At 43.5% G+C, this 27,653-nt stretch overlaps 1 protein-coding gene and 2 pseudogenes across 15 annotated transcripts in view; all 3 read right to left on the bottom strand.

Annotated features, from left to right (window-relative positions):
- Window positions 1-27,653, bottom strand: part of LOC122482144 (protocadherin gamma-C4) — a 178,103-nt gene that overhangs the window by 90,738 nt on the left and 59,712 nt on the right. The window contains exons 1-2 of one of the 15 annotated variants that reach the window (XM_043580769.1): window positions 13,050-17,559; window positions 11,305-12,227 (exon numbers count right to left, since the gene is read on the bottom strand). The exons of 10 other annotated variants lie outside the window; for them this stretch is intronic. In XM_043580769.1, coding sequence (XP_043436704.1) covers window positions 12,163-12,227; window positions 13,050-15,477 — 2,493 coding nt within the window. In that variant the 5' untranslated portion in view covers window positions 15,478-17,559 and the 3' untranslated portion in view covers window positions 11,305-12,162. 4 more of the 15 variants (XM_043579503.1, XM_043580100.1, XM_043578915.1 and 1 more) reach the window with 4 other exon arrangements.
- LOC122496017 lies at window positions 106-5,061 on the bottom strand (annotated as a pseudogene).
- LOC122496024 lies at window positions 2,220-3,285 on the bottom strand (annotated as a pseudogene).

Below are 27,653 nucleotides of genomic sequence, written 5' to 3'. Positions count from 1 at the left end.
ACGATATTTATTTCTCTATATATAGAATATGTATATATTGCTTCTTGAAAATGAACTTATATAATAGCCCCTAATTTTAGTATTATATTATTACAGACTATATGCTTAGTGTTTTAAAGAAATTTATTATAGAAAAATTTCAAACTTCTACAAAGTAGGGAGTATTATTATTGAATCTTCATATACTCATCACCCAATGACAATAACGATCAACACAAGGCCATCTTCATTTAATATAATTGGTACACCCTAATTATTTTGAAGCAAATCCAAGATACTTTAACTCTTCTTTTAAGATGAAACATTAAGATTAATAAGGATTTTATATTTAAGCCTATTTTGTTATATAAAATGTTACCAATACAAAAGTCTATCTAGTTTAAGAAAACTAGAATTCAACATTTTCCACACTGCCCATTCACCCAGTGAGCTTTGTGTTCTGTTGTAAAGGCAAGTGATATTAATGGTAGAGAATAGTAGTTACTGACCTACAAGCCTTCATCACTATGTTATGTTTTTTCCCAAGTTAACACGTACTTAATATTTGTAAATACTAAGTACCAATGGTTACTCGCGAGGACAGAAACTTCAAGTGACAGTTTTCTTATTTCATAGTTAAAAATATGATCCTGAAGCATGCTTTAATTTTTTCCTACTAAATTAGGAGTAAGGAGTATTTGAAATCAGTATAACATCTGTATGTCATAATGGCTGTCCAGATGTTACCCCTATTAGCCAGCACTTTTCAAATAGAATTTTTGAGTCAACTTCATAGTTTATTTTTAAAGTCTCCTAGAAAGTCATTTATTACTCGGAATGCCACTATGTTTAAAATAAAATGAAATAGGGGCATCTGGGTCGCTCAGTCAGTCATGTTTGATTTCAGCTCAGGTCATGATCTTGCGGTTTAAGAGTTTGAGCCCCACATCAGGTTCTCTGCTCTCTGTGCGGAGCCTGCTTGGGTTCTTCTGTCCCCTCTCTGCCCCTCCCCCACTCATTGCCCCCCTCCTCAAAAAATAAACTTGAAAAAATATTATTCCTTTCCTATATCTAAAAGCTAGTAAAATATTCTTAGAACTTCTTCCAGCAGTTCCTGAGAATATTTTCCTAAGTTGTCTTCCTTATCCAGGTTTATTTCTAGCCTCAAGGTTGGAGAATTGAGCCATAAATAACAGACAGTTGAATAATGTTTATTTCCCTTGTTTTGTCCTCAACAGTGTTCATTCTCAGAAACCCCTCTAAGTGAATTGTGATTCTTCCTCAGAAGTGATCTTTAAATTCAAACAACCTCTACAAACATGTGATCTGGAAAACATAACCTCAAAGGGGGGTTATCCTATAATAGAAACAGAAAAGCAGAAGCAGAAAAATCTGGGCTCTCAGTTTCTTCAAGAAGAATGCATGTGTTTTCTCATTAATTTACCTTCACATAGTGTCAGCTGTATTTATGTTTCAGAGGTATGTAAGAAGTTCAAAGATAAGTAGGAAGTTCACTATGTGGCCACTGAAGATAGCAACAATAATAAATTTCAGGAATGGAAAACCACCTCTAAGAATTAGTAGTGAACTGATAATCAACCAAGGAACCCCACCCCAATAGCCCATATCAATGGCTCAATAATGAGAGAAGCCCCATGAAAAAGATATCCATTGACCCTAGGTTAATTTAGGTTAATTATGAGAAACTTCTATCAGTGATCTAACCAGTAAATGCCTCCTATAGATGTTAGAACAAAACAAGGCCCAGTAAAACTTGGATGGTGAGAAATATGTTAAAGAGAATGTATCATACCTTAAGTGGAAACCTTAAAGAGAAAACCAAATCATAAGAGAAAATAAAGGAAAAAGTTGAACTCACTGGAGCCAATGAAGTATTTTCTTTAAAAACAAATTTTTTTTAATGTTTATTTCTGAGAAGAGAGAGAGAGCACACAAGTGGAGGAGGGGCAGAGGGAGAGGGAGACACATCTGAGCAGGCTCCAGGCTCTGAGCTGTCAGCACAGAGCCCGACACAGGGCTCAAACTTGTGAACTGTGGGATCATGACCTGAGCGGAAGTTTCATGCTTAAGTAACTGAGCCACCCAGGCGCCCCCAAAGAGGTATTTTCTATAGGAAACCTGGAATCATCTGAAGCACACAAATGGTCATTTTTCCTAGAGCCCTCCTGGCTGATCAGCATATTGTCATACTTGGGCTGGGGAAAGATCATGTGACTCTCTCAGGAGCCTGCCCTGTGTGAGCCTTCCTGGAATAGGTCTGCAGGAAAGCCCACACCTATCCACGCCCACAAAGAAGTAGGCACAGCCAATCCAAGCCCTGCAGCCTGCAGCAGATTTGAGATGTGCCAATGCCACAACCTGAGCACACAATGACAAAGGTGAGGAAGATACAGGACACTGCAGCCACTGTCACCACCAAGTATAATGTGAGGTCTGAGATCTCTGGGTAGGTGAGGACCTCCAGACTGTTGAGGTCAGCCAGGCCACCTGGGATGCTGTGGGCCAAGGCTTCAGTGAGGGTGAAAGTGGCCGAGAGAGGGGGCTGGCCTTGGTCCTGGACCACCATCACCAGGCTCTGCTTGAGCCAGTCTCTGTGCAGCAGGGCCCATGCAGTGCACACCTTTCCTGTGTGGAGTCCTACCATGAAGAGCCCTGGCTCACTGGCCTTGAACAGGTGGTAGGCCTGGTGTTCTGACACAAGTCTCTGTCTATAGCCACCTTGGTCACCAGGTAGCCAGGTTCTGTGGAGCAGGGTACCAGTTCCATGATGGTGGAACATGTCAGTGGGGAGAGTAGGGTCCAGGATTTCTGGTGCATTGTCCTTCTGGTCCAGCACAAACAAGTTCAGTGACATGTTGTTGGTGAGTAGGGGGTTCCCACTGTCACTTGCCTTCACTTGCATTTGAGATCACAAAACTGCTCATGTTGAAGGGATGCAGTGTGTATATGAGCCAGTGTGTCGGAACTGGTGGAGACATAGGACGACCCTTGGATAGTGTCCTCAGCCAAGGAGTGAATAACCTGGGCATTCTTGTCACTGTTGGAATCATGGCCTGTCACTGAGAAGATGAAGGTTCTTCTATGGCTGTTCTTAAGGAGATAGACTGTGTAGAAGTTTTCAGGGAAGGAAGGTGTACTGTCATTGACAATGATCACATGCAGGATGATGTAATTTCTGTCTGTTGTGGTCACTGTGATGTTATATTCAGAAGTTTCTTCTCTGTCAAGAATTCATACTTTCAACAATCTACAATAATCTATTGACTTTTCTAATTGGAAAGGTAAATAATGGAGTGCCTGGGTGGCTCAGCCAGTTGAGTGTCTGACTCGTGATTTCAGCTTTATGATACCAGGGTCATGGGATCAAGCCTTGTGCTGGTGTCTGTACTGAGCATGGAGCCTGCTTGGGATTCTCTCTCTCCCTCTGCCCCTCCACCACTCACAGTTTTGTGCTCTCTCAGAGGAAGGAGGAGGAGGAGGAGGAGGAGGAGGAAGAGTAAAGAAAAAGAAAAAAAAAAGAAAAGGTAAATTATGAGGAGTGTAACAGACAACTTGACCATTCTTCCCGGAGTCTCGGTCATGCACATTCAAAAAGGCAATTACTGTTCCAGGAAGAGTATTTTCTAAGACTGGACTAAACAGAGATGTAATGATCACTTCTGGCCTGTTGTCATTTACATCTTCCACTGAAATGAGCACTTTGGTCCTCCCTAAAAGTGCCCCCACATCTTCAGCTTGTATTTCCATTTCATAAAATGCACATTCTTCATAATCTAGACTCCCTGCTGCTGATATTTCACCGGTATTTTCATTAAGATGGAATAGCGGAGATTGCTTTTCACTAATTTTCCAAAATCTATAGGCCACTTCTCCATTGGCTCCCTCATCTGGGTCGCTAGCGCTCACAGTAAGCAGCAGGGTGCCCGGGGCCACGTTCTCTGGGACTGTCACTCGGTAAATCGGTTGAGTAAAAACCGGGGCATTGTCGTTTGTATCCAACACCGTCACGTGGATGTGCACTGTGCTGGAGCGACGCGGGTCACCGCCATCAGAGGCGATGAGGAGCAGATGGTGAGCAGCCTCTTCCTCTCGGTCCAGGGCCTGCTCCAGCACCAGCTCTGGGTGTAGAGTTCCGTCATCTCCAGTCTGCACTTCCAGAGAGAAGTAGTGATTGGGGCTGAGCTGGTAGCTCTGTAAGGAATTCATGCCCACATCCGGGTCAACAGCCTCTGGGAGTGGGTAAAGTGTTCCAGGTGCAGCGATTTCATTAACTTTTACTTCCAGATTTTCGACCTGGAATTTTGGATTATTATCATTGATATCAGTGATTTCTATTTTTATCCCAAAAAGTTTTCTTCTGCCCTCAACCAGGATATTGATATTTACTAGCCACTGTGTGCTCTGAGCGCAGAGTTCCTCCTAGTCTATCCTGCCTGCAGTGACCAAGACAAGCCACTTTGCAGGTTCAGAGCGAAAAACTGAGTCCTACTTCTGGAGACGATGCAGACTCCATGGTCCACGAGCCCCAGATCCTTGGAGATATTTCCCCAGGATATAGCCTTCTTCTGTCTCTTCAGGTGCCGAGTAGTGGATCTGGCTGGCCCTGGTCTCCCATAGCCTCCACGGGCACAGCAGAATCAGTCCTTTGCAGTGCGGGCAATTCAGTGGAGTGGCTGTTGTTGCTTCACTATGGATATTGTTTTTCAGAATGCTTTCTGTGCAAACTGACTCCTTAGGTTCTTTAACCTCCTGCAAATTATGATGATCTTTTTCCTAAGGAGAAACCAGAGTGCCCCAAGAAGGTGAGTTTTGTGGCAGCTTTTGCTGAGGTTTGTGGGCTCTGTGGGACTCTGTGTAGTTGCAGATCTGAACAGCTGGATGGAGAGCTGATTGAACTTTTCTTAAAGTTGGTGAACAGTGGCACTCGGAGTCCTAACCTGTCACTACATGCACTGAGATAAGTAATGCTTGATTATAGATAACCGAGAAAGACAATACTCTTCTAACTATGTAGACTTGTCTCACTGTTTCTTGCATTCTCATTCCAAAAGCAATTACCATTTTGGAATGTTAGTTGAAAATGAAGTGGAATGGAACTTCTATTAAATGTATTGTTAAACTGCCATTTTTTCTTAACATCAAATTAACTTATTCTTGGTAGAATTTTGCTTTCTTTCTAGATATGTAAATTATTCTAACTTCAGTTTTATAATGTTTCAAAAATTTTCTGTATGTCATTATTTTCTACAGTAACCACAATGTGCAATCCTCTTTGGAAATAGACTTCTTCTTCTTAGTTTTATATATACATGGATTATTCACTTTGAAGTTATTTTATAAGATTAATTTATTCAGATAATGAATTTGCTGGAGTAAGTTTTCCTTAAAATTTCATTCACAAAAATAATTTTAATAAGGCAACAGTAATAGCTTCTCTCACCTAATACTGCTAAATTTTGAAAGGATTGGTTTTTTAAAGTTACATATTTGTGAATGTTAAACTTTTATCCTGGTTTAAATTTTTTGTACTCTTCTATGTGAATACATAATGCATACACAGGTTATGGCATTTGGAATATTCAAATAAGCATATATTGAAAAGCAAGTTTCCACTTCAATACTTCCATAAAGAAAATATGCAGTTCAAAGTAGTCTTAAACTTCTTATTGTAAAGGTCACTTAAATCTGTAATAATTAGAGACAAAGAACACAAGATGTAGAACCAATTATTACCACTAAAAAGCAAAAAGTGCCATTATGAGAAATTCTTACAGGGGCACCTGGGTGGCTCAGTCAGCTGAGCATTCAACTCTTGATTTCATTCAAGTCATGATATTACAATTCATGGGATTGAGCCCCAAGTTGGGCTCTGCACTGACATCAGGTAGCCTGCTTGGGATTCTCTCTCTTTCCCTTTCTCTCTGCCCTTCTCCACCTCAATAAATAAATAAACTTAAAAAAAAAAAAAGAAATTCTTTCAGGGGCACATGACTGGTTCATCAGTTGAGCATGTGACTTTTTTTTTAAGTTTCCTAATTTATTTTGAAAGAGAGCACAAGCAGGGGAGGGGCGGAGAGAGAAGGAGAGAGAATCATAAGCAGGCTCTACACTGTTGCACAGAACCTGACACGGGGCTTGACCCCACGAACCTTGAGATCATGATCTGAGCTGAAATACAGAGTCAGACGCTTAACTGACTGAGCCACCCAGGCACCCCAAGCATGGGACTCTTGATCTCAGCCTCGTGAGTTCAAGCCCCATGTTGACCTAGAGCTTACATTAAAAAAAAAACAAAAAACTCTTTCAGCAATTTGTAAAGAAATCATTTACTGAAGCAGTTACTAGGGGAGACCAAGAAAAAGACTGATAGTTAAGAAATGGCAACTTTGCACATAAAATTAGTGATTTTTGCCATAAGAGTGGAAAATTTGGGATTCTCTTTCCTCTAATCACTAATGTTTAGAGCTCCAAATAATAAGACAAATCCAGTGACTCACCCCCTCCTCCTGGCCTCAAGTGATAGAGGCAACAGCATTTCCTTTTCTTTTGTCAAGTGTCTTTTTCTTAAATTAACTATAAGCGTAGAGGAGGATTTTGCAATCAAGAAAACTTAGAGAACACAGATAATGAACTGGACCTTCTAATGAGTTTACTGAGTCTTTCTCTACGCCCTCCACCCACACTATTTTCCTTACAGTTTTAGGGCATTCACAGAGTCATGACTAGGTAGATACAAAGAACCAGACATGAGGAATAAACATAAAAAAGATGGAAACTGTACTAGTGAAATCAGCAAAGGAGATAGCTGGTAGTAGTTTTTTTTGCTTTAAAAGATGAGTTAAGTGAATGCCTATTTTAAATTTAATGTTTACTTACATGTAACAAAATTTCAAATATTTTAGGGGTCCCTGGATGGCTCAGTTGGTTAAGCATCCAACTTCAGCTCAGGCTAGATTCCTGAGTTCGAGCCCCACATCAGGTTCTGTCTGTGCTGACAGCTCAGACCCTAGATACTCCTTCCAATTCTGTCTCCCTCTCTCTCTGCCCCTCCCCCACTCACACTCTGTCTCTCTCTCAAAAAATGAATAAACATTAAAAAAAATTTTAAAGGGGCACCTGGGTGGCTCAGTCCTTGAGCATCTGACTTCATCTCAGGTCATGATCTCACGGTTGATGATTTTGAGCTCTGCGTCAGCTCTGTGCTGACAGCTCAGAGCCTGGAGCCTGCTTTGGATTCTATGCCTCCCTCTCTCTCTGCTCCCCCCCCCCCCCCCCGCTTGTGCTCTGTCTGTCTCATGAATAAACATAACCCTTAAAAAATTTAAAAAAATTTTTAATTCAAATATTTTAAATAAATGAGGCAATCAGTGGACAAGTTTCATTACCTTTGAAAAAAGCAATAAGAAATTGATATAATACTTCTGCTGTGAAGTAAGAAGCACACTCTCCCTACTTTGTAAATCTGAACTTGGTGCAATAACTCTATTATATATCACATAACTACTCCCAAATCACCACTCTCTTTAAAAAATGTTAGTACAGGGGCGCCTGGGTGGCGCAGTCGGTTAAGCGTCCGACTTCAGCCAGGTCACGATCTCGCGGTCCGTGAGTTCGAGCCCCGCGTCGGGCTCTGGGCTGATGGCTCAGAGCCTGGAGCCTGTTTCCGATTCTGTGTCTCCCTCTCTCTCTGCCCCTCCCCCGTTCATGCTCTGTCTCTCTCTGTCCCAAAAATAAATAAACGTTGAAAAAAAAAATTTAAAAAAAAAAAAAATTAAAAAAAAAAAAAAAATGTTAGTACAGCTCTCTGATGAGCTGTAATACCCTTAAGACAACTCGCTAACCTTAGAACCATAATATATTTTCATAGAAGTATGAAAAAGTGGATAGATGATGAAAAGGAGTAGACACTTAAACAAAACTCACCGCCATTTGAGTTTCAGGATGGGAAGTCGACTCACTGGAATTACAAAGCGGAAATAAGGCCCCAGATGAATCACTGCAAAGTAGTATATCTTGTCCTGAACTCAACTGCTCATTACATTTTAGAAAATTAAACTCTGTCTTTCCAGTCTGGGCAACGCACAAATTGTAGGAATAAGGCAAAGTCCCCTCACTGTAGTTAGGAGGAACCACAGGTCCAGACTTGACACAAAGACCAGGCTGAAAGCAGCCCCAGGCAGCGGGGCTGGGGGAGCGGCGCAGGCGCAGGGCCACCGCCAGAATCACCGCAAGGAGGAAGAGCACCGAGATCAAGGCCAAAGCCACCACCAGGTAAAACTGCAGCTCGGCCTGGGGGTCAGAGGGCTCCGGGCGGTCGCTGACATCCGGCAGTACTTCTTGGAGGCTGTCGGCGAAAACCAGGTGCAGCGTGGCGGTGGCAGAGAGGGGCGGCTGTCCCCCGTCCCGCACGGCGACCAGCAGGCGCTGGCGGGCCGCGTCCCTGTCGCCCAAAGCACGCGCAGTGCGCACCTCGCCCGTGCGCAGCCCCAGGCTGAAGAGTCCGGGCTCGCTGGCCTGCAGCACGTGGTACGACAGCCACGCATTGTGTCCCGAGTCGGCGTCCACCGCCACCACCTTGGTGACCAGGTAGCCGGGCTGCGCGGCGCGCGGCACCGTGTCGAAGAGCGCCGAGCCGTCGGGCCCCAGCGCCGGGTACAGCACCCTAGGCGCGTTGTCGTTGCGGTCGCCCACCAACACGCGCAGGCTCACGTTGGCGCTGAGCGCGGGCGAGCCCTGGTCGCGGGCCTGCACCGTCAGCTCGAAGGCGCGCAGCTGCTCGTGGTCGAAGGCGCGCTGCGCGAACACCACGCCGCTCTGCGCGCTCACGGACACGTAGGACGCCAGCGCCCGTGGCTCCAGGTCGCTGGCCACGATGGAGTAGGAGACGTGGCCGTTGGGCCCTAGGTCGGGGTCGGAGGCGCTGACTTGGGCGATGGAGGCTCCTGGAGGGTTGTTCTCCATCACGTGAACCATGTAGGAGGCCTGGAGGAAAACCGGAGCGTTGTCGTTGATATCAGTGATGATCAAAGTGACACTTTTGCTAGCTGAGAGGGGCGGCTTTCCCCTGTCGGTGGCTGTGATGGTGACATTGTACTCTGGGGTCTGTTCTCGGTCCAGAGTCCCATCTATTACCAATTTATATGAATTTTTTGATGAAGAGATTATCTGAAAAGGAACTTCACCCTCTAATCGACAATTAACCTCCCCATTCTCCCCGGAATCTTGATCGTATATTTTGATCAAAGCAATTAGCGTTCCTGGCCCTGCGTTTTCCAGAATCATTTCGACTAGAGAATGGAATGTAATTTCTGGGCTGTTGTCATTTTCATCTTGAATATTAATTTCAACTGTACATTGTGCAGCCAGTCCTCCACCATCCCTCGCTTCCACCACTATAGAATATTCCTTGATTTCTTCGAAATCCAACATTCTTAGAGTTGTAATTTCCCCGCTCTTTGAATTCAGACTGAAGACTTGCCCAGTCCTGTAGAAAGAATAAGTGATTTCCGAGTTGATGCCTTCATCTTGGTCAGTGGCTGATACTTGCAGCACTGTGGTGCCTGGGGGCACGTTTTCTGGAAGGCTTACTCTGTACATGTCCTGGTTGAATACAGGGGGGTTATCATTGGCATCAGTGACCTGGATACGGAGCTCAGTGGTGCCGCTTAGTGGGGGATCTCCGCCATCCATGGCAGTCAGAACTAAACGATGGGAACTCTGTTGTTCCCGGTCTAAACGTTTCTCCAACGCCAATTCTGGGTATTTACTACCATCTTGTTTCTCTTTATTTATCAATGAGAAACTAGGGCTAAGAGAGAGTTTATAAATCCGCAGAGAGTTTAAGCCAATATCGGCATCTTCCGCTGCTTCTAATATAAACCGTGTGCCTGGCACCGTAGACTCACTTATTTGCAGCTCAAAAGAAGTTTGCGTGAATTTTGGTGTGTGGTCATTAATATCTTCGATGTCCACACTCACGTGATAAAAGTTCAACGGATTTTCAGCAACAGCCTCAAATTCCAGAGCACAGGCTGGCTTCTTCCCACAAATCTGCTCCCGGTCTAGCCTGCCGCTCACAAGTAGCTCCCCGCTCTTGGCGCTCACAGTGAAGTAAGGTTTTTCCGAACTGATGCGCAGTTGTCGACTAGGTAACTCATGGACGCCGAGTCCCAAATCCTTGGCGAGGTTCCCCACCACCGAGCCCTCGGGCATTTCTTCGGGAATCCGATAGCGGATCTGCTCTGAGAGCGCCGGGCAGAACAAAGACAGCAGGAAGGGAAAGAGCACTGGCCGCCTCTCAGCCCAGCCCCTTTCCCCAGCGCCGCTCCCCATCCCTTTTGCTCCCCTCAGGTTGCTCACCGGCCTGGAGACGCCGGATTACAAATAATCTCTGTGCTGCAGATGTCCGGAGCTCCGAACAGGCTATATTTCCAGCGTGAGGGTCGGGGTTCCCTCTTTTCCAGAGGAGGAAGTTGTGTAAAGGCTCGAGCTAGAGAGCCTGACACAGGGAAAGTGCGCTGCGGCTGCGCGAGAAGATGGCCAGTGCCCAAGCTCTGCACTTTGGCCAACAGCGGCGCCCACAGTCCGCACTGGGAAACTGCAGCCCCTGCTGCTTCAGTTTAACCAGCTACAATAATCACAATCCAGCGCCTAACTGAACAAGCCACGTTTTAATGTTAATATATTTAATATCTTAAATTATAAAGCCTTCTTTAATATATACATTCTCTTGTTTCCAAATTATTAGAAATGTGATGAGTTTTTATATTAACCGACATATCTGGTCCATCCATTTCACCCTACTACAAACATACATTGAACTCTTGCCTTGTACTTAGTAGTGCCCTTGTCAGTGATGATATAACAATGCAACAATGAATAAGACACGGGTCTTGACCTTAGAAATTTTATCATATACTGTATTCACAAATTCATTTATGTTTATTAGGTATGATATGTGAAACAATCTTAATCTTCTTTCATGATTCCTAAATGTTTCCCCCAACATCTCTACATTATGTTATTTAATATCATATGTATTAGAGAATACCAATAGTGTTGAAAACTATTCTGTAAAGCTTTGCAGTTTCATACCAATCCTCAAGCATCTCCTTCTGATAATATCAACACTCTCTTCAAAAAATTTCTTTTTACTCATTTGACTACCTAAGGAAGCATTCATTTTTAAAAAACCTGTCCCTATGATGTAGCCAAGGGATGATTTACTCTACCTCCTTCTTCATATCTCACAATTACTTGGCTTATGTCATACCCAACATCATACATGAATTCATTCTTAAAAGTCACTAGGGAAATGTTTATTCTTCAATATAAAGTCACAAAGGGATACTTCAGTAGACCACCTGACTTTCTGATCTATGTATCTATGTAATACTGAAGCAATGACTTTGGAATTGAGCTTCTGGTAAGTTTATTTGCATAAATTTCCTGGATAAATGTCACTTGTTCTAATTATTTTATTCCATTTGTTGAAATTTTTGAACAATCAGTGAATCTTTTGAACAAGAGTAAGGATTTTATTTTCTATCAGGGCAAGTTTCAAAACACTTAAAAATTGCAAAATCTCAATAATACAGTTGTTCCCTTAAATGACTGTGCACCCAAACACTACAGAAAATACGAAGTTAACTCCCACGCACAGGATGTGCAAAATAGGAGGGAACACTACACAATCCTTCAGACGTGCCCTTTTTATAACTAACAAATGATTTATTGTGTTTTCCACTCTCATGTGATGACAAATCAATGGTAAGCACTGTTAAAATGCTATAACAAGGACTACAGAAGACATAAAATCTAGATGGAATCATTTTTAGTTGAATTGATGAGCTTGTTTAGAATCTGTTTACATGAAACTACTTTTTTTTTAAACTACATTCTCAAACTCTCTCACCATGAGAACATTTCACATGGCTGTCCAATCAAAACAGCTCATTGGAACTTAGTGAAAACATGTTCTTCTTTATGCTACAAAATGACATTTTATTTAAAGTATGATTTTTTTGTTTTTATTGGGGGGGTTGATGGACATTTCAGGCTTTAGATTCTACGTCTTTAGTATGAGCTCTTGGAGACCAATGACACATAAAGGAACCAGTCTCACCTACCACCAAAATCCATCCTTTCAAATGTATTTATGTTTTAAAATATAATAAGTATTAAAATTTTGAAGGGTACTGATGCAAGCACAAGGCTTATAAAAGAGGCTTAAAATGAAGAAATCCTCAAAGACCTAGAAGACTTCAAGACCTTCAAGATCCAAATCCTAAACAGATTTCTAAAATTCTGAAATGTATTTTACTTTTACCAAGCTAATACAAGGATTTAAAAGTCTCAGTTATATATCCCCTATTTATACAACAAACTTACCATATGTGGTTGGGTAGCTACTTCTTAAGTGAATGAGTGATAAGTGGTAATTATAGTAACATACAAAGGATTTTTTTTAATTTTTTTTCAACGTTTTTATTTATTTTTGGGAAAGAGAGAGAGACAGCATGAACGGGGGAGGGGCAGAGAGAGAGGGAGACACAGAATCGGAAACAGGCTCCAGGCTCCGAGCCAACAGCCCAGAGCCTGACGCGGGGCTCGAACTCACGGACTGTGAGATCGTGACCTGGCTGAAGTCGGACGCTTAACCGACTGCGCCACCCAGGCGCCCCACAAAGGATTTTATTTTTAAAAATTTTTAAAGTAATCTCTACATGTAAAGTGGGGCTCCAACTCACTACCCAGAGATCAAGAGTCACGTGCTTTGCCAATTGAGCCGGCCAGGTGCCCCATATATGGAAGATGTTAAAAGGTTGAGAATCAATGTTTAAACAATCTTGTCCGAGCCTTTGGAGAGCAAATGAAACCAACTATCATGATTAGAGCTCAATTTTATAGTATCACCACTAAAACAAACCAAAAACTTTGTGGTACACATTTTCAAAATATTTTGAACTGTCTCCGCAATGTATGTCCGAAAACATAAATTTATAAAAAATATAATTTCCCTGAGAATTAAAACGTACACAGAACTGAACTCACCTGAATAGAAGCAGCTTCATCCTTACATTCATGAAAATCTACGGATGTTAATAAGGGATCATTTTTCTCACAACTCTCCAGACTGATAAGTGTGTCCACGTAGTTGGGATGGGGGAAAATCTCGTGATTCGCCTGCGAGTCCGCGGTGAGGGAGACCTCGTGGGAATACTTCTCCAGGAAAGCCTGCACCCCGTCCACGCCCACAAAGTGCGAGGCGGGCACGCCCACCAGCCCGCCTCCTGAAGCCTGAAGCAGGCGCGTCGAGTGCCAGCGCCTCAGCCTGAGAGCCAGCAGCACGATCACAAAGGCAAGGAAGACACAGGAGACTGCGGCCACTGCCACCACCAGGTACAGCGTGAGGTCAGAATCGTCTGAGTTAGCAGAGGTCCTGACGCTACCCAGGTCGGCCAGGACAGCTGGAATGCTGTCGGCCACCACCACGGTGAGCGTGACGGTGGCTGAGAGAGGGGGCTGGCCATGGTCCTGCACCGCCACCACCAGGCTCTGCTTGAGCGCATCTCTGTCCTGCAGGGCCCGTGCTGTGCGCACCTCGCCCGTGTGCAGCCCCACCGTGAAAAGTCCTGGCTCGCTGGCCTTGAGCAGGCGGTAGGACAGCCAGGCATTCTGGCCAGAGTCTCTATCCACCGCCACCACCTTGGTCACCAGGTAGCCGGGCTCTGCGGATCGGGGCGCCAGTTCCACACCTGTGGAACCGTCCGTAGGGAGGGTGGGGTACAGGATCTCTGGCACGTTGTCATTCTGGTCCAACACAAATATGCTCACAGACACGTTGCTGCTGAGTGGAGGGTCTCCGCTGTCTCTGGCAGTCACCAGTAGCTGCAAGTCTCGTAAGTGCTCATAGTCGAAGGAGCACAATGCATATAGGATGCCTGTGTCTGAGTTGATGGAGACATAGGAGGAGACAGGTGACCCCATGATGATGTCCTCAGTCACAGAGTAAGTGACCTGGGCATTGTTGCCACTGTCAGGGTCGTGGGCCATCACAGTGAAGATGGAGGCACCTCTGGGGTTGTTCTCTGGGATATACGCTGAGTAGGAGGCATGAGGGAAAGTGGGTGGATTGTCATTGGTATCTGCCACATACAGGGTGATATGAATTTCAGTAGATAGAGAAGGGGTTCCTAGATCTGAGGCCGTCACTGTGATGTTGTACATAGGGATCTTTTCTCGGTCCAGATAGTTCCATGTCACCAATCTATAATAATTATCTATTGATTTTTCTAACTGAAAAGGTAGATTATGAGGTGCATAACAGACAACTTGACCATTCTTCCCGGAGTCTCGGTCATGCACATTCAAAAAGGCAATTACTGTTCCAGGAAGAGTATTTTCTAAGACTGGACTAAACAGAGATGTAATGATCATTTCTGGCCTATTGTCATTTACATCTTCCACTGAAATGAGCACTTTGGTCCTCCCTAAAAGTGCCCCCACATCTTCAGCTTGTATTTCCATTTCATAAAATGCACATTCTTCATAATCTAGACTCCCTGCTGCTGATATTTCACCGGTATTTTCATTAAGATGGAATAGCGGAGATTGCTTTTCACTAATTTTCCAAAATCTATAGGCCACTTCTCCATTGGCTCCCTCATCTGGGTCGCTAGCGCTCACAGTAAGCAGCAGGGTGCCCGGGGCCACGTTCTCTGGGACTGTCACTCGGTAAATCGGTTGAGTAAAAACCGGGGCATTGTCGTTTGTATCCAACACCGTCACGTGGATGTGCACTGTGCTGGAGCGACGCGGGTCACCGCCATCAGAGGCGATGAGGAGCAGATGGTGAGCAGCCTCTTCCTCTCGGTCCAGGGCCTGCTCCAGCACCAGCTCTGGGTGTAGAGTTCCGTCATCTCCAGTCTGCACTTCCAGAGAGAAGTAGTGATTGGGGCTGAGCTGGTAGCTCTGTAAGGAATTCATGCCCACATCCGGGTCAACAGCCTCTGGGAGTGGGTAATGTGTTCCAGGTGCAGCGATTTCATTAACTTTTACTTCCAGATTTTCGACCTGGAATTTTGGATTATTATCATTGATATCAGTGATTTCTATTTCTATCCCAAAAAGTTTTCCTCTGCCCTCAACCAGGATATTGATATTTACTAGACACTGTGTGCTCTGAGTGCAGATCTCCTCCCGGTCTATCCTGCCCGCCGTGATCAAGCTACCAGTTCTCCAATCCAGAGCAAAGAGCTGTGTCCTACCTCTAGAGACGATGCGGACTCCGTGCTTCACCAGCTCCTGTGACTCCAGATTCAGGTCCTTTGAGATATTACCCACAAAGGATCCTTTGTCGCTCTCTTCTGGCACCGAATAGCGGATCTGTCCTCTCCCGATTTCCCAGAGCGTGCCCAATACAGTGTACAGCAGGACCAGCTTGCCGCGTCTCTGGTAATTCTTTGGAGCAGCCATTGTTCTTTCACTACTGAATCCACTCAGAATCTTCACTGGGCATATGCGTCTTGTTTACCTTTTTGCTGCAGCTATGGAGATCATCTTATATAAAGCTGGAGTGTCTCAGATTTAGGAACGGAGTTTCGCTGCAGCTTTGCAGTTGGTCTGTGGGAACTGTGAGTCTTTGCAAGATGGGAGCCTTTATTACAGGATGGCGTTTGGTTAAATTTATCTCCAAGTAGGTGAACAGCGGCGCTTAGAGTCCTAAGCAGTTACTGCACCCACTTAGATAAGTAATAGTGTATGCCAGGTTATTGAGAGAAAAAAAATTATTCTTGCCTTTTATAGTTTATTTTTAATGTGTTTAATTTGTCTCTGAATTCATATTTTAAAAGTAATTGCCAAGAAGCATGGGATGAAGTAGGGTTAAAGTTTTATAAAGAATTATTAAGTGATATCAAAAGATTTATGGGTTAGTCTCACATTACTCACATTTCTGGAATACATTTACTCTTAAAATGTAAACAATTAAAACTTTATTTTGTGCTATGCCCTAAGCTATATTGTAAATCTATTATCAAATGAGTAGGGATTCCACTTGTCACTGGAAATTCATTCATTTTTAGAATAAAGTAGACCTATTGGAGATGACTGACTCAGAAGGTGTTTTATTTCATGTAAACTAATTAATCATTATAGTAAGCTCTCAGTTGCTTTTTAGATATTCTTTTAAAATGCCATTTTAATTACATATTGATAATGTTTTCAAATTAACATTGTGAAATTTAACAGGATAAATGCTTTTACTTTCAAGTGTCATCATCAAAGACTATATTGTTTTGTTATTTTACATATTTATTTAGTTAGTTATTGCATTATTTATTTTTAAGTAATCTCTAGACCCAACATGGAGCTTGAACTCACAACCCTGAGATCAAGAATCGCATGCTGTACCAACCAACCCAGCCAGGCAACCTGTTTAGCTACTTTATTTCAATTATGTATTTTTTCTATTTGAATAGAAAATGTTTAAAAAATATCAACGAATACACAACAAAAATCCAATCCCCAGCCTATTCTTCCACAAATGAGAGATGATTATATTTTAGTGCAGACTTAATTAACTTCTTATGAAAGACATATATTCCAAAGTTAATTTTACTCTAATTAGTATTTTGATTCAGAGAACCACAAAAAGAAACACGTAATTATCACTAAACAGTCAGAAAGTGTCAATACAGAAAAAAAACTACGTCTCTTTTCTTCAGCGGTTTGTTAAGTGGCTAGTAACTGAAGCGGTTGCTAACAGAAATCTACAAATGTATTATTTACTATTACACTTGTATGCACATCAGAGTGGCAATTTTGTCTAAAATTTGAAGAACTGAAGACTATTTTTCTCCTAGAGATAATAGAATGACTAGAAGACCTCTAGCTATATTAGCTTAGGGCTGCAAAAAAGTTCAAAATGATACAGGAGTGTGTGTGTGGAAAACCTGTGCTGCAAGTAAAAGAAAATGCTTTTTATCTTCTGGTGAGCATAATGATCTAACTGCTAAGTAAAATGCTTTTACACACACACAGTTCATTGCACACAATTGCAATGTGTCTATCTACATAACAATCCATGTTAAGATACCTTATTCCAGAAGGTTCTGAAACAAAGGGGAGTAAATATAAGAAACAACACAACAGTTAAATCAGTTAAGAAAAATGTCTAATTTTAGCGTAACTTTTTTTGTTAAAGGTTTATTTAAATGCCTGTCCACTTTTACATTTACACAATGTCCAAGTTAAAAAATTAATATATTAGGTAAGAAGAAGAAAACTTAGAAAAAAGTCCCATTAGCATTTAGGAGATAGGCTATAACATCATCTCTTTCCCTTTGTTGATAAAACCACACTCTCACTGCTTTGTTGATCTGAGCCTGGTAAGACACCCCTAAAAGACACATAACTGCTCCTATTTCAACTTTCCTTGAAGAATAGTATGACAGCTTTTTTACTTTTTAAAGAAACGTTTAGATCTACAAATTGTATCTTTTCCTATGAATATAAAGAATTGGATAGATTGTAAGAAGCAGGTTATGCTTAAAAGAAACTCACCAGATGGGAGGTCGACTCACTGGATTTGCAAAGTGGAAATAAGGCCCCGGATGAATCACCACAAAGTATGTCTTGCTCTGAACTCAACTGCTCATTGCACTTTAGAAAATTAAACTCTGTCTTTCCAGTATGCGCAACGCACAAATTGTAGGAATAAGGCAAAGTCCCTTCACTGTAGTTGGGAGGAATCACAGGTCCTGATTTTTCACAGAGACTGTACTGAAAGCAGCCGCAGGTGGTGGGGCTGGAGGAGCGACGAAGGTGCAAGGCTATGGCCAGAGTCACTGCCGTGAGGAAAAGCACCGAGATCAAGGCCAAAGCCACCACCAGGTAAAACTGCAGCTCAGCCTGGGGGTCAGAGGGCTCCGGGCGGTCGCTGACATCCGGCAGTACTTCTTGGAGGCTGTCGGCGAAAACCAGGTGCAGCGTGGCGGTGGCAGAGAGGGGCGGCTGTCCCCCGTCCCGCACGGCGACCAGCAGGCGCTGGCGGGCCGCGTCCCTGTCGCCCAAAGCACGCGCAGTGCGCACCTCGCCCGTGCGCAGCCCCAGGCTGAAGAGTCCGGGCTCGCTGGCCTGCAGCACGTGGTACGACAGCCACGCATTGTGTCCCGAGTCGGCGTCCACCGCCACCACCTTGGTGACCAGGTAGCCGGGCTGCGCGGCGCGCGGCACCGTGTCGAAGAGCGCCGAGCCGTCGGGCCCCAGCGCCGGGTACAGCACCCTAGGCGCGTTGTCGTTGCGGTCGCCCACCAACACGCGCAGGCTCACGTTGGCGCTGAGCGCGGGCGAGCCCTGGTCGCGGGCCTGCACCGTCAGCTCGAAGGCGCGCAGCTGCTCGTGGTCGAAGGCGCGCTGCGCGAACACCACGCCGCTCTGCGCGCTCACGGACACGTAGGACGCCAGCGCCCGCGGCTCCAGGTCGCTGGCCACGATGGAGTAGGAGACGTGGCCGTTGGGTCCCAGGTCGGGGTCGGAGGCGCTGACTTGGGCGATAGAGGCTCCAGGAGGATTGTTCTCAACCACGTGGACCACGTAAGAAGGCTGTGGGAAAACCGGCGCGTTGTCATTGACATCGCCAACGTGCAGGGTGACGCTGGAGCTTGAGGAAAGGGGCGGTTTTCCCCTGTCGGTGGCTGTGATAGTAATATTGTATTCAGGGGTCTGCTCACGGTCTAGAACTCCATCTGTCACTAATTTATAGGTGTTTATAGAAGAAGAGAGTATTTTAAATGGAACATCACCTTCTAATTTACAAGTAACTTCTCCGTTGTATCCAGAATCCTTGTCACGGATTTTAATCAAAGCAACGTGTGTTCCCAGCTTGGTGTCCTCCATAATAAGATCCGGTAGAGACTGGATTACCACTTCTGGGAAATTGTCATTTATGTCCTGGACCTCTATCTCGACGGTACATTGGGCAATCATTCCTCCACCATCCCTTGCTTCCAAAACTATGGAATATTCTTTGACTTCCTCAAAATCTAACATATTTAGAATAGTGATTTCCCCCGTGTTAGAATTCAGGTCAAACTGGGTGATCTGGCCTGCTTCAGTGAAAGAGAAGGTGATCTGGGCATTGACACCTTCATCCTGATCGGTGGCCATCACTCGAAGCACAGTGGTGCCAGGAAGCACATTTTCCGGAAGGCCCACCCTGTATAGTTCTTGGCTGAACACTGGAGGGTTATCATTGGCATCAGTCACTAGGACCTGTATCTGGGCAGTACTACTTAGGGATGGATTCCCGCCGTCCAACGCAGTCAAGGTCAACTGGTAGGATTTCTGCTCTTCCCGGTCTAAAGGCATCTTTAGTACCAACTCAGGGTATTTACTACCATCTAATTTCTCTTTATTCACGAGTGAGAAATGATCATTCGGATTGAGCTGGTAATTCCGTAATGAGTTGGTACCAATATCTGCATCATGGGCAGATCCTAAAATAAATCGTGCTCCAGGGTTTGTGGACTCACTTATTTGCAGCTCAAAGGAAGTTTGCGTGAATTTTGGTGTGTGGTCATTAATATCTTCGATGTCCACACTCACGTGATAAAAGTTCAACGGATTTTCAGCAACAGCCTCAAATTCCAGAGCACAGGCTGGCTTCTTCCCACAAATCTGCTCCCGGTCTAGCCTGCCGCTCACAAGTAGCTCCCCGCTCTTGGCGCTCACAGTGAAGTAAGGTTTTTCCGAACTGATGCGCAGTTGTCGACTAGGTAACTCATGGACGCCGAGTCCCAAATCCTTGGCGAGGTTCCCCACCACCGAGCCCTCGGGCATTTCTTCGGGAATCCGATAGCGGATCTGCTCTGAGAGCGCCGGGCAGAACAAAGACAGCAGGAAGGGAAAGAGCACTGGCCGCCTCTCAGCCCAGCCCCTTTCCCCAGCGCCGCTCCCCATCCCTTTTGCTCCCCTCAGGTTGCTCACCGGCCTGGAGACGCCGGATTACAAATAATCTCTGTGCTGCAGATGTCCGGAGCTCCGAACAGGCTATATTTCCAGCGTGAGGGTCGGGGTTCCCTCTTTTCCAGAGGAGGAAGTTGTGTAAAGGCTCGAGCTAGAGAGCCTGACACAGGGAAAGTGCGCTGCGGCTGCGCGAGAAGATGGCCAGTGCCCAAGCTCTGCACTTTGGCCAACAGCGGCGCCCACAGTCCGCACTGGGAAACTGCAGCCCCTGCTGCTTCAGTTTAACCAGCTACAATAATCACAATCCAGCGCCTAACTGAACAAATTATTTTTATATGTTCATATATTTAATGACGATTAATTTGCACTATTAACTACATAGTTATCCCAAATTTCCAGGGTTTAAGGTAATCAACATGTTGACATGCATCTCAAATCCGCACTGTAATAGAAAGATTACTATAACACATACTTGGCCTAAATGATCTCAGAATACAGTAATTTTGAATAGTAATATGAGTAAAGTTTTATCCTTCTTTCCTTATTCCCGTTTTTCCTGATTTCATTAGTTTTTGGGTACCTCCATGCTGATTCATTTCAATTTTTCAGAAAGCATCAGTAATGCTGAAATTGTCTTTAAAAGGGCACAATTTATATTTACCTCTAAACCCTCTTCTTTCAAAATAGTTTCAGCAATTTCTTTATAGTAGTATCATATGACCTACATGTCATCCATTTAAGAAAATGACAGCTGGAAAAATATTAGCCTATTCCTCCTTTGCATTGCACAATTATTTTCCTGGTTATAAAATATAACATCAACCTTGAAAGTTAGCAGGGAAATATAGTTTGACTTGCAACACAAGGTCACTAACCGTGGTCTACTGCAGTGAGGTTCTGGCTCCCACCTCTGTGCTTAAATTGAACATCACATGATGAGCTCAATTGATAAAATAATCCCTAGGATATTCAATTGCAGTAGCATACTGAGTTTAGGTCACTTTCCTTTCTTGAAAAATATTTTTAAGTATCTAATGAATTTGGGGATATTCTTTTTCAAAATACCTGATAATCATATTTCTGCCTCACCAAGTATCAGTTATTGTCTTCTCAAGTGATTGTACATCTGAACACTGCAAAATATATGAAACATACTTCCACACTATTGCACAGCCCAATTTATGCAAAATACCACCAAACACAATACTATGCTAGAAAAAAGTCCTTTTATTTAACACCCAAAAGGTTACTATACCCAGGAAGAGTTAGCCTATCCCCCTCCTTTCTATTGAAGAATTATTTTCCTGGTTACAAAATGTAACATCAATCTTCAAAGTTACAAAGGGAATAATATTTTGCATAGTTCCTAGTAAACAAGTAGGTCCAAGTAAACAAAATTACTTGTCATCAACCCCTTCTAGTTGCTAATCAACTGATGTACTGAGCTTTAGTAAAATGTTATATAATGAATATAAATGTAGTTAACCCCATATTGGGTTATTTCTAACTGAATTTTTTTAGCACATCCAACAAGTTGAATCAACTTCTGGTCTTGAGTATACAAAATTGTTGTTTCATAAAGCAAGCATCCCCAATCTCCCACTAGGAGAGCCCATAAACACACTTCACATGGCTGTACTGCTAACACAGTACAATGAAATTTTGTCTTAAAACATATATATGCTTATTTCACAAGTGCAACTTGAAATGACACTTTATTTGATGTCATATTTTATTGGTTTCAGGCAATAACCTTTAGTGTGGCATTAGATCCCTATCTCTCATTGATATAGGTCTTAGTGAAGCTTGACACACACATTCCATTCTTTAGGCATCAGTCTAACCTTCTACCAGGATATAACTTTAATAGATGATTATGCTTTAAAATGTCAGGAAGCAAAATAACACCTCACACTTGTCAGAATGGCTAAAATCAAAAACACAAGGACTGACAAATGGTGAGGATGTGGAGAAAAAGTAACCCTCCTGGATTGTTGGTGGGAATGCAAACTGGTGCAGCCACTGTGGAAAACAAGTTGGAGGTTCCTCAAAAAGTTAAAAATATAACTAAGATATTATCCAGTAATGGTGCCACTGGGTATTTACCCTCAAGATACAAAAATACAGGGGTACCTGTGTGGCTCAGTTGGCTGACCAGCAGACTCTTGATTTTGGCTCAGGTCATGATCTCGCGGTTCATGGGATCCAGCGCCTGTTGGGCTCTGTGCTCACAACACAAAGCCTGCTTGGGATTCTCTCCCTCTTCTCTCCCCCACCCCCATACATGCACACTCTCTCAAAATAAATATTTTTTAAAAAGATACAAAACCACTAATCCAAAGGGATGCACATACCCCAATATTTGCAGCAGCATTATTTAAACTAGCTAAACTATGGAAATAGTCCAAGTATCCATTGATGAATGGATAAAGAAAATTTATATATATATATACACATATACACATACACATACATACATATCCATATCCACACACACACACACACACACACACACACACACACACACTGGAATATTATTCAGCCACAAAAAGAATGAAGTCTTGTCATTTGCGATGACATGGATGGAGCTCAAGAGTATAATGCTAAGTGAAATAAGTCTGTCAGAGAAAGACAAATACCATATGATTTCACTCATATGGGAATTTAAGAAATGAAACAAATAAGCAAGGGGAAAGTGAGAGACAGAGAGAAGCCAAGAAACCGATTCTTAATTATTGAGAATAAACTGGTGGTTATCAGAGGGGAGGTGGGTGAGGGGAATGGGTGAAACAGGTGATAGGTTAAGTAGTGCATTTGTCATGATGACCACTGGGTGATGTACAGAATTGCTGAATCACTATATCGTACACCTGAAACTAATATAACACTGTATATTAACTATACTGGAGTTAAAATTTTTAAATATGTCAGGAAGCAACTGAGATTTTCAAAGTCATAAAGTTGAGGTATATGGAGGCAGAAGATCTTCAAGAACCTTTCCTAGATCTAATCTAAAAAGAATCCTGACAAGGTGTATGAGCTGTATTTTCCTCTTGCTAACCCAGTGCAATGAAAAACATGTAACAATTTATTCTCATTTATAAAACACATGAATTGAGAACACTGAAGGGAAAATACATGGAAGGTATAAAAATGTGACAGTCCACTTATTCACAGTCTTGTATAGGCTTTCACTAAGGAAATGACACCAAAACCTATGTCAATAAGTGTTCTATGTTAAATAAATCGGTTAACTTGCTTTTGCCTCTTACATTTTTAAAACATTTGTTTCACAATACAGTAAAGAAAATTACACAAAATATAATTCCTCAAGGATGTAAAGATAAATGTATTAGTGAACTCACCTGAATATTTTCTGCTTCGTCCTTACATCCATGAAAATCTATAGATGTTAATGAGGGATCTTTTTTCTCACAGCTCTCCAGACTGAGGAGCATGTCTGCATAGTTGGGCTGGGGGAAGATCAAGTGACTCTCCCTGGAGTCCGTGGTGAGGCAGACCTCGTGGGAATACGTCTGTAGGAAAGCCCGCACCCCATCCACGCCCACAAAGCGCGAGGCGGGCACGCCAGCCAATCCAACCCCTGCAGCCTGGAGTAGACGTGATGAGCGCCAGCGCCTCAGTCTGAGAGCCAGCAGCACGATCACAAAGGCAAGGAAGACGCAGGAGACTGCGGCCACCGCCACCACCAGGTACAGCGTGAGACCTGAGGCATCAGGGTCAGCTGGGGGCTCGAGACTGCCCAGATCGGCCAGGATGTCTGGAATGCTGTCGGCCACCGCCACCGTGAGTGTGACGGTGGCCGAGAGAGGGGGTTGGCCGTGGTCTTGCACTGCCACCACTAGGCTCTGCTTGAGCGCATCTCTGTCCTGCAGGGCCCGCGCTGTGCGCACCTCGCCCGTGTGCAGCCCCACCGTGAAAAGCCCTGGCTCGCTGGCCTTGAGCAGGCGGTAGGACAACCAGGCGTTCTGGCCAGAGTCTCTATCCACCGCCACCACCTTGGTTACCAGGTAGCCGGGCTCTGCCGATCGGGGTGCCAGCTCCACGCCTGTGGAACCGTCGGTGGGGAGGGCGGGGTACAGGATCTCCGGTGTGTTGTCATTCTGGTCAAGAATGAATATACTCAAGGACACATTGCTGCTAAGCGGTGGGTCTCCGCTGTCCTGCGCAGTCACTCTCAGTTGCAGGTCACGGAATTGCTCATAGTCGAAGGAATGCAAGGCATATAGGACACCAGTGTCAGAGTTGATGGACACATAGGAGGATAGGGGTGCCCCCCGGAGCGTGTCTTCAGACAGGGAGTAAGTGACTTGGGCATTCTCATGGCTGTCCGGGTCATGTGCAGTCACAGAGAAGATGGAGGCACCTCTGGGGTTGTTTTCAGGGATGTAGACAGAATAGGAGGAGTGGGGGAAGGCAGGTGGGTTGTCGTTGGTATCTGCCACATTCACTGAGATGTGAGTTTCCATGGACAAGGGTGGGGTTCCACCATCTGTGGCTTTCAGTGTGATGTTATACACAGGGAGTTTTTCCCGGTCTAGGTTTTTCGCTGTCACCAACCTATAATAATTGTCTACTGATCTTTCTAATTTAAAAGGCAGATTTTCTGAAATAGTGCAGGTCACCTCACCATTCTTGCCAGAATCTCGATCTTGAAGGTAGAAAAGAGCAATTACTGTTCCAGGAGGAGTGTCTTCAGGGATTGAGTTGCTTACAGATGTTAGAGTCACTTCTGGGGCATTGTCATTCACATCTAAAATTGTGATAATTACTTTAGCCCTTGTCATGCTACCAGGACCGTCCTGAGCCTGAACTTCCATTTCATAGTAGCTGGACTCTTCATAATCTAGGCCTTCTGAAGTTGATAATTCTCCTGTATGAGGGTTCAGTTGGAATATCTGTAGAATTTTTTGAGTTATTTTCCGGAAAGAATATGTCACTTCCCCATTGACTCCCTCATCCAGATCGACAGCGTGTACTGTGAGCAATCTTGTGCCCACTGGTACGTTCTCAGGGACAGTTACTTGGTACTGAGGCAAAGAGAAGACTGGCACGTGATCATTCACATCCACCACAGTTACCTGGATGCGGGCGGTTTCTGATCGGGGTGGGTCACCGCCATCAGAGGCTGTAAGGAGTAGGTGGTGAACAGCCTCTTCCTCTCTATCCAGCACCCTTTCCAGCACTAATTCTGGATATTTAGCTCCATCATCTCCAGTCTGCACAACCAGGGAGAAGTGACGATTGGGACTGAGCTGGTAGCTCTGGAGGGAGTTCGTGCCCACATCTGGATCCCTAGCCTCATTTAAGGGAAACCGCACCCCAGGAGCTGTGTTCTCCGTTATTTTTACAGTCATTTCTTCTGTCAAGAATCTAGGAGAATTGTCATTAACATCTATTATTTCCACTTCTATAGGGTAAAGACTCATTTTATCCATCAGGATGTTAAAGTTCACCAGGCACCGTGCACTCTGAGCGCAGAGCTCCTCCCGGTCTATTCTGCCTGCAGTGACCAAGCTGCCGCTTCGCGGATTCAGAGCGAAAAGCTGTGTCCTACCTCTGGAGACGATGCGGATTCCGTGCTCTGCCAGTTCCCGGGGCTCCAGGCCCAGATCCTTAGCGATATTACCCACAAAAGACCCTGTGTCTGTTTCCTCCGGCAAAGAGTAGAAAATATGTCCTGCCCAAGCTTCTCTCCGGGTCCCCAGGAGGATGGAGAGCAGGATGAATCCTCTGTAGTCTCGACCCCTCTTCAGAGTCGCCATTGTTGTCCTGCTGATCTTGTTAGACACTGGACTATCTCCTTTTGCGCTTATGGATGCCAGTGTGTCAGCGTGGAATCCTTTGTATTCATAAGAGAAGCCCGGAATTTAGTATAATAGAGACCGGAGTTTGATGCAGCTTGGAAGAGAATTTGTCTCAATCTGATGTTTCTTTGTACTGTAAAATCTCGGTGGCTCTGGCAGATCTTATTGCACCACTTTCCCCGTGGTTGGTGAACAGCGGCGCTCAGAGTCCTTACTAAGTTACTGCACCATATTGAAGCAAGATAACTGATTTTTCAGAAAGTTGTTTTATCCTTCAAAATCCTTCCATTTATATGTCTTCGATCTATATATCTAACTTAAAAATACATTCCAGTTAAATGAAATAATGCAACAATGCTTATGATGGATGCTTATTAATTCAAGATAATTACATTTTTTTTTTCTCTTTTGCATTGCAACTTTGAAATGATGTTGGGTGCTACCTCAGACTTCACTGAACATGGAGTAAAAGTAGTGTTTGCAGGTAAAAAAAAGTACAACTTATTTTGAAAAGGTGTGTGTATGTATACATAAGAAAGATGCTATGTAGAAATCGTTTTCATCAGTATAATAAATTTAAGTTAATTCATTAATATTGAACACATACTATGTTCTAGACACTACCACGTAAGACTCAGTCAAAATTTTCTTTAAGATACAGACAGGTCATTTAATTAAGTTTTTGATTGGAAGGAACCTTAGAGATGATTTAGTCCAATACCTTCATTTTAATGATTTTAAAAATAAGAGTAAATTACCTTGTCCTTGATTATATATATAATAATATACGTTGGAATACAAATATCATCACTTCCAGTGTTTTGAGCAGAAAAAAGAAAACCATTTGCCTTGGCTGATGCTTTATGCTCAAAAAGTGCCATTAGAGATGAGGCGAGAACCCAAGCAGTAACAGTCAGCTATAGACGAAATTTTGTACAGAAGGCAGGAATTTGCAGAGATTCTACTAGCTGTGGAGTGTTAAAGTGGATGTTGACTGCTTCTCTTCATTATGCAATTCAAATAATCTTCCTACTCTAGATGATTATTCTAGAATAATTGAAAAAAGATGGGCCTCCAGATAGCCTTTGAGCATAAAAACAGAACTGTCCTGAGAAGATCATTAGAGGTCCAATTTTTCCACTGATGTTAAGTAAAACTGAATTGCTGATGGCTCAGTTCTTCTCAGCTTATAGAAATAAAGTTCCTTCCACATAGTTGCAAGAGAAAAGAGAGTTACCTGTTCTGAAATGAAGACCTGGCAAGAAATAACCCTACTTCATGGGGCGCCTGGATGGCTCAGTTGGAAGAGCGTGCAATTCTTGATTTTGAGATTGTGAGTTCAGGCCCCATGTTAGGTTTAGAGATTACTTATATAAATAAACTTTTTTAAAAAGAAATAACCTTGCTTTGTAAATTATTTTAAGCCATAGGGGAGTAGATAGCAGCACCAGGAAGAGAAATCAAAAGTAGCACTGAAAATGCTTGACTTAGTTGCTGGAGATTTCCTAACTACGTAATCTATTTCTGCTCTCTGATGGCACTGGTCCAAAATATAGGCAATGCTTTGAATGAAATGCTGTTTTAATCTATCAAAATAATTTACAGCCATGTTTGTTTTCACCAAGTAGACAGAATAACTTTTTGTTCAAAGGAGCCAATATGAGTATTACAGATTAGTTCCATAAATAGGAGTTAAATACTATTTGTTTAGTAGTAATTTTGAACTTCTTGTTGACGTAAGCAAAGTCATTAAAGATCATGAGTACTTGCAGACATTTTAAAACAAAACTTTTATGTCTGAATATTATGGCTGCCAATGTTGTGATCTTTTTTCTACCTAACACTTCAAAAATCATA

This window comes from Prionailurus bengalensis, chromosome A1 (genome assembly GCF_016509475.1).
Source record: "Prionailurus bengalensis isolate Pbe53 chromosome A1, Fcat_Pben_1.1_paternal_pri, whole genome shotgun sequence".
Lineage (NCBI taxonomy): Eukaryota > Metazoa > Chordata > Mammalia > Carnivora > Felidae > Prionailurus > Prionailurus bengalensis.
This window is presented reverse-complemented; position numbering and strand designations above follow the sequence as displayed.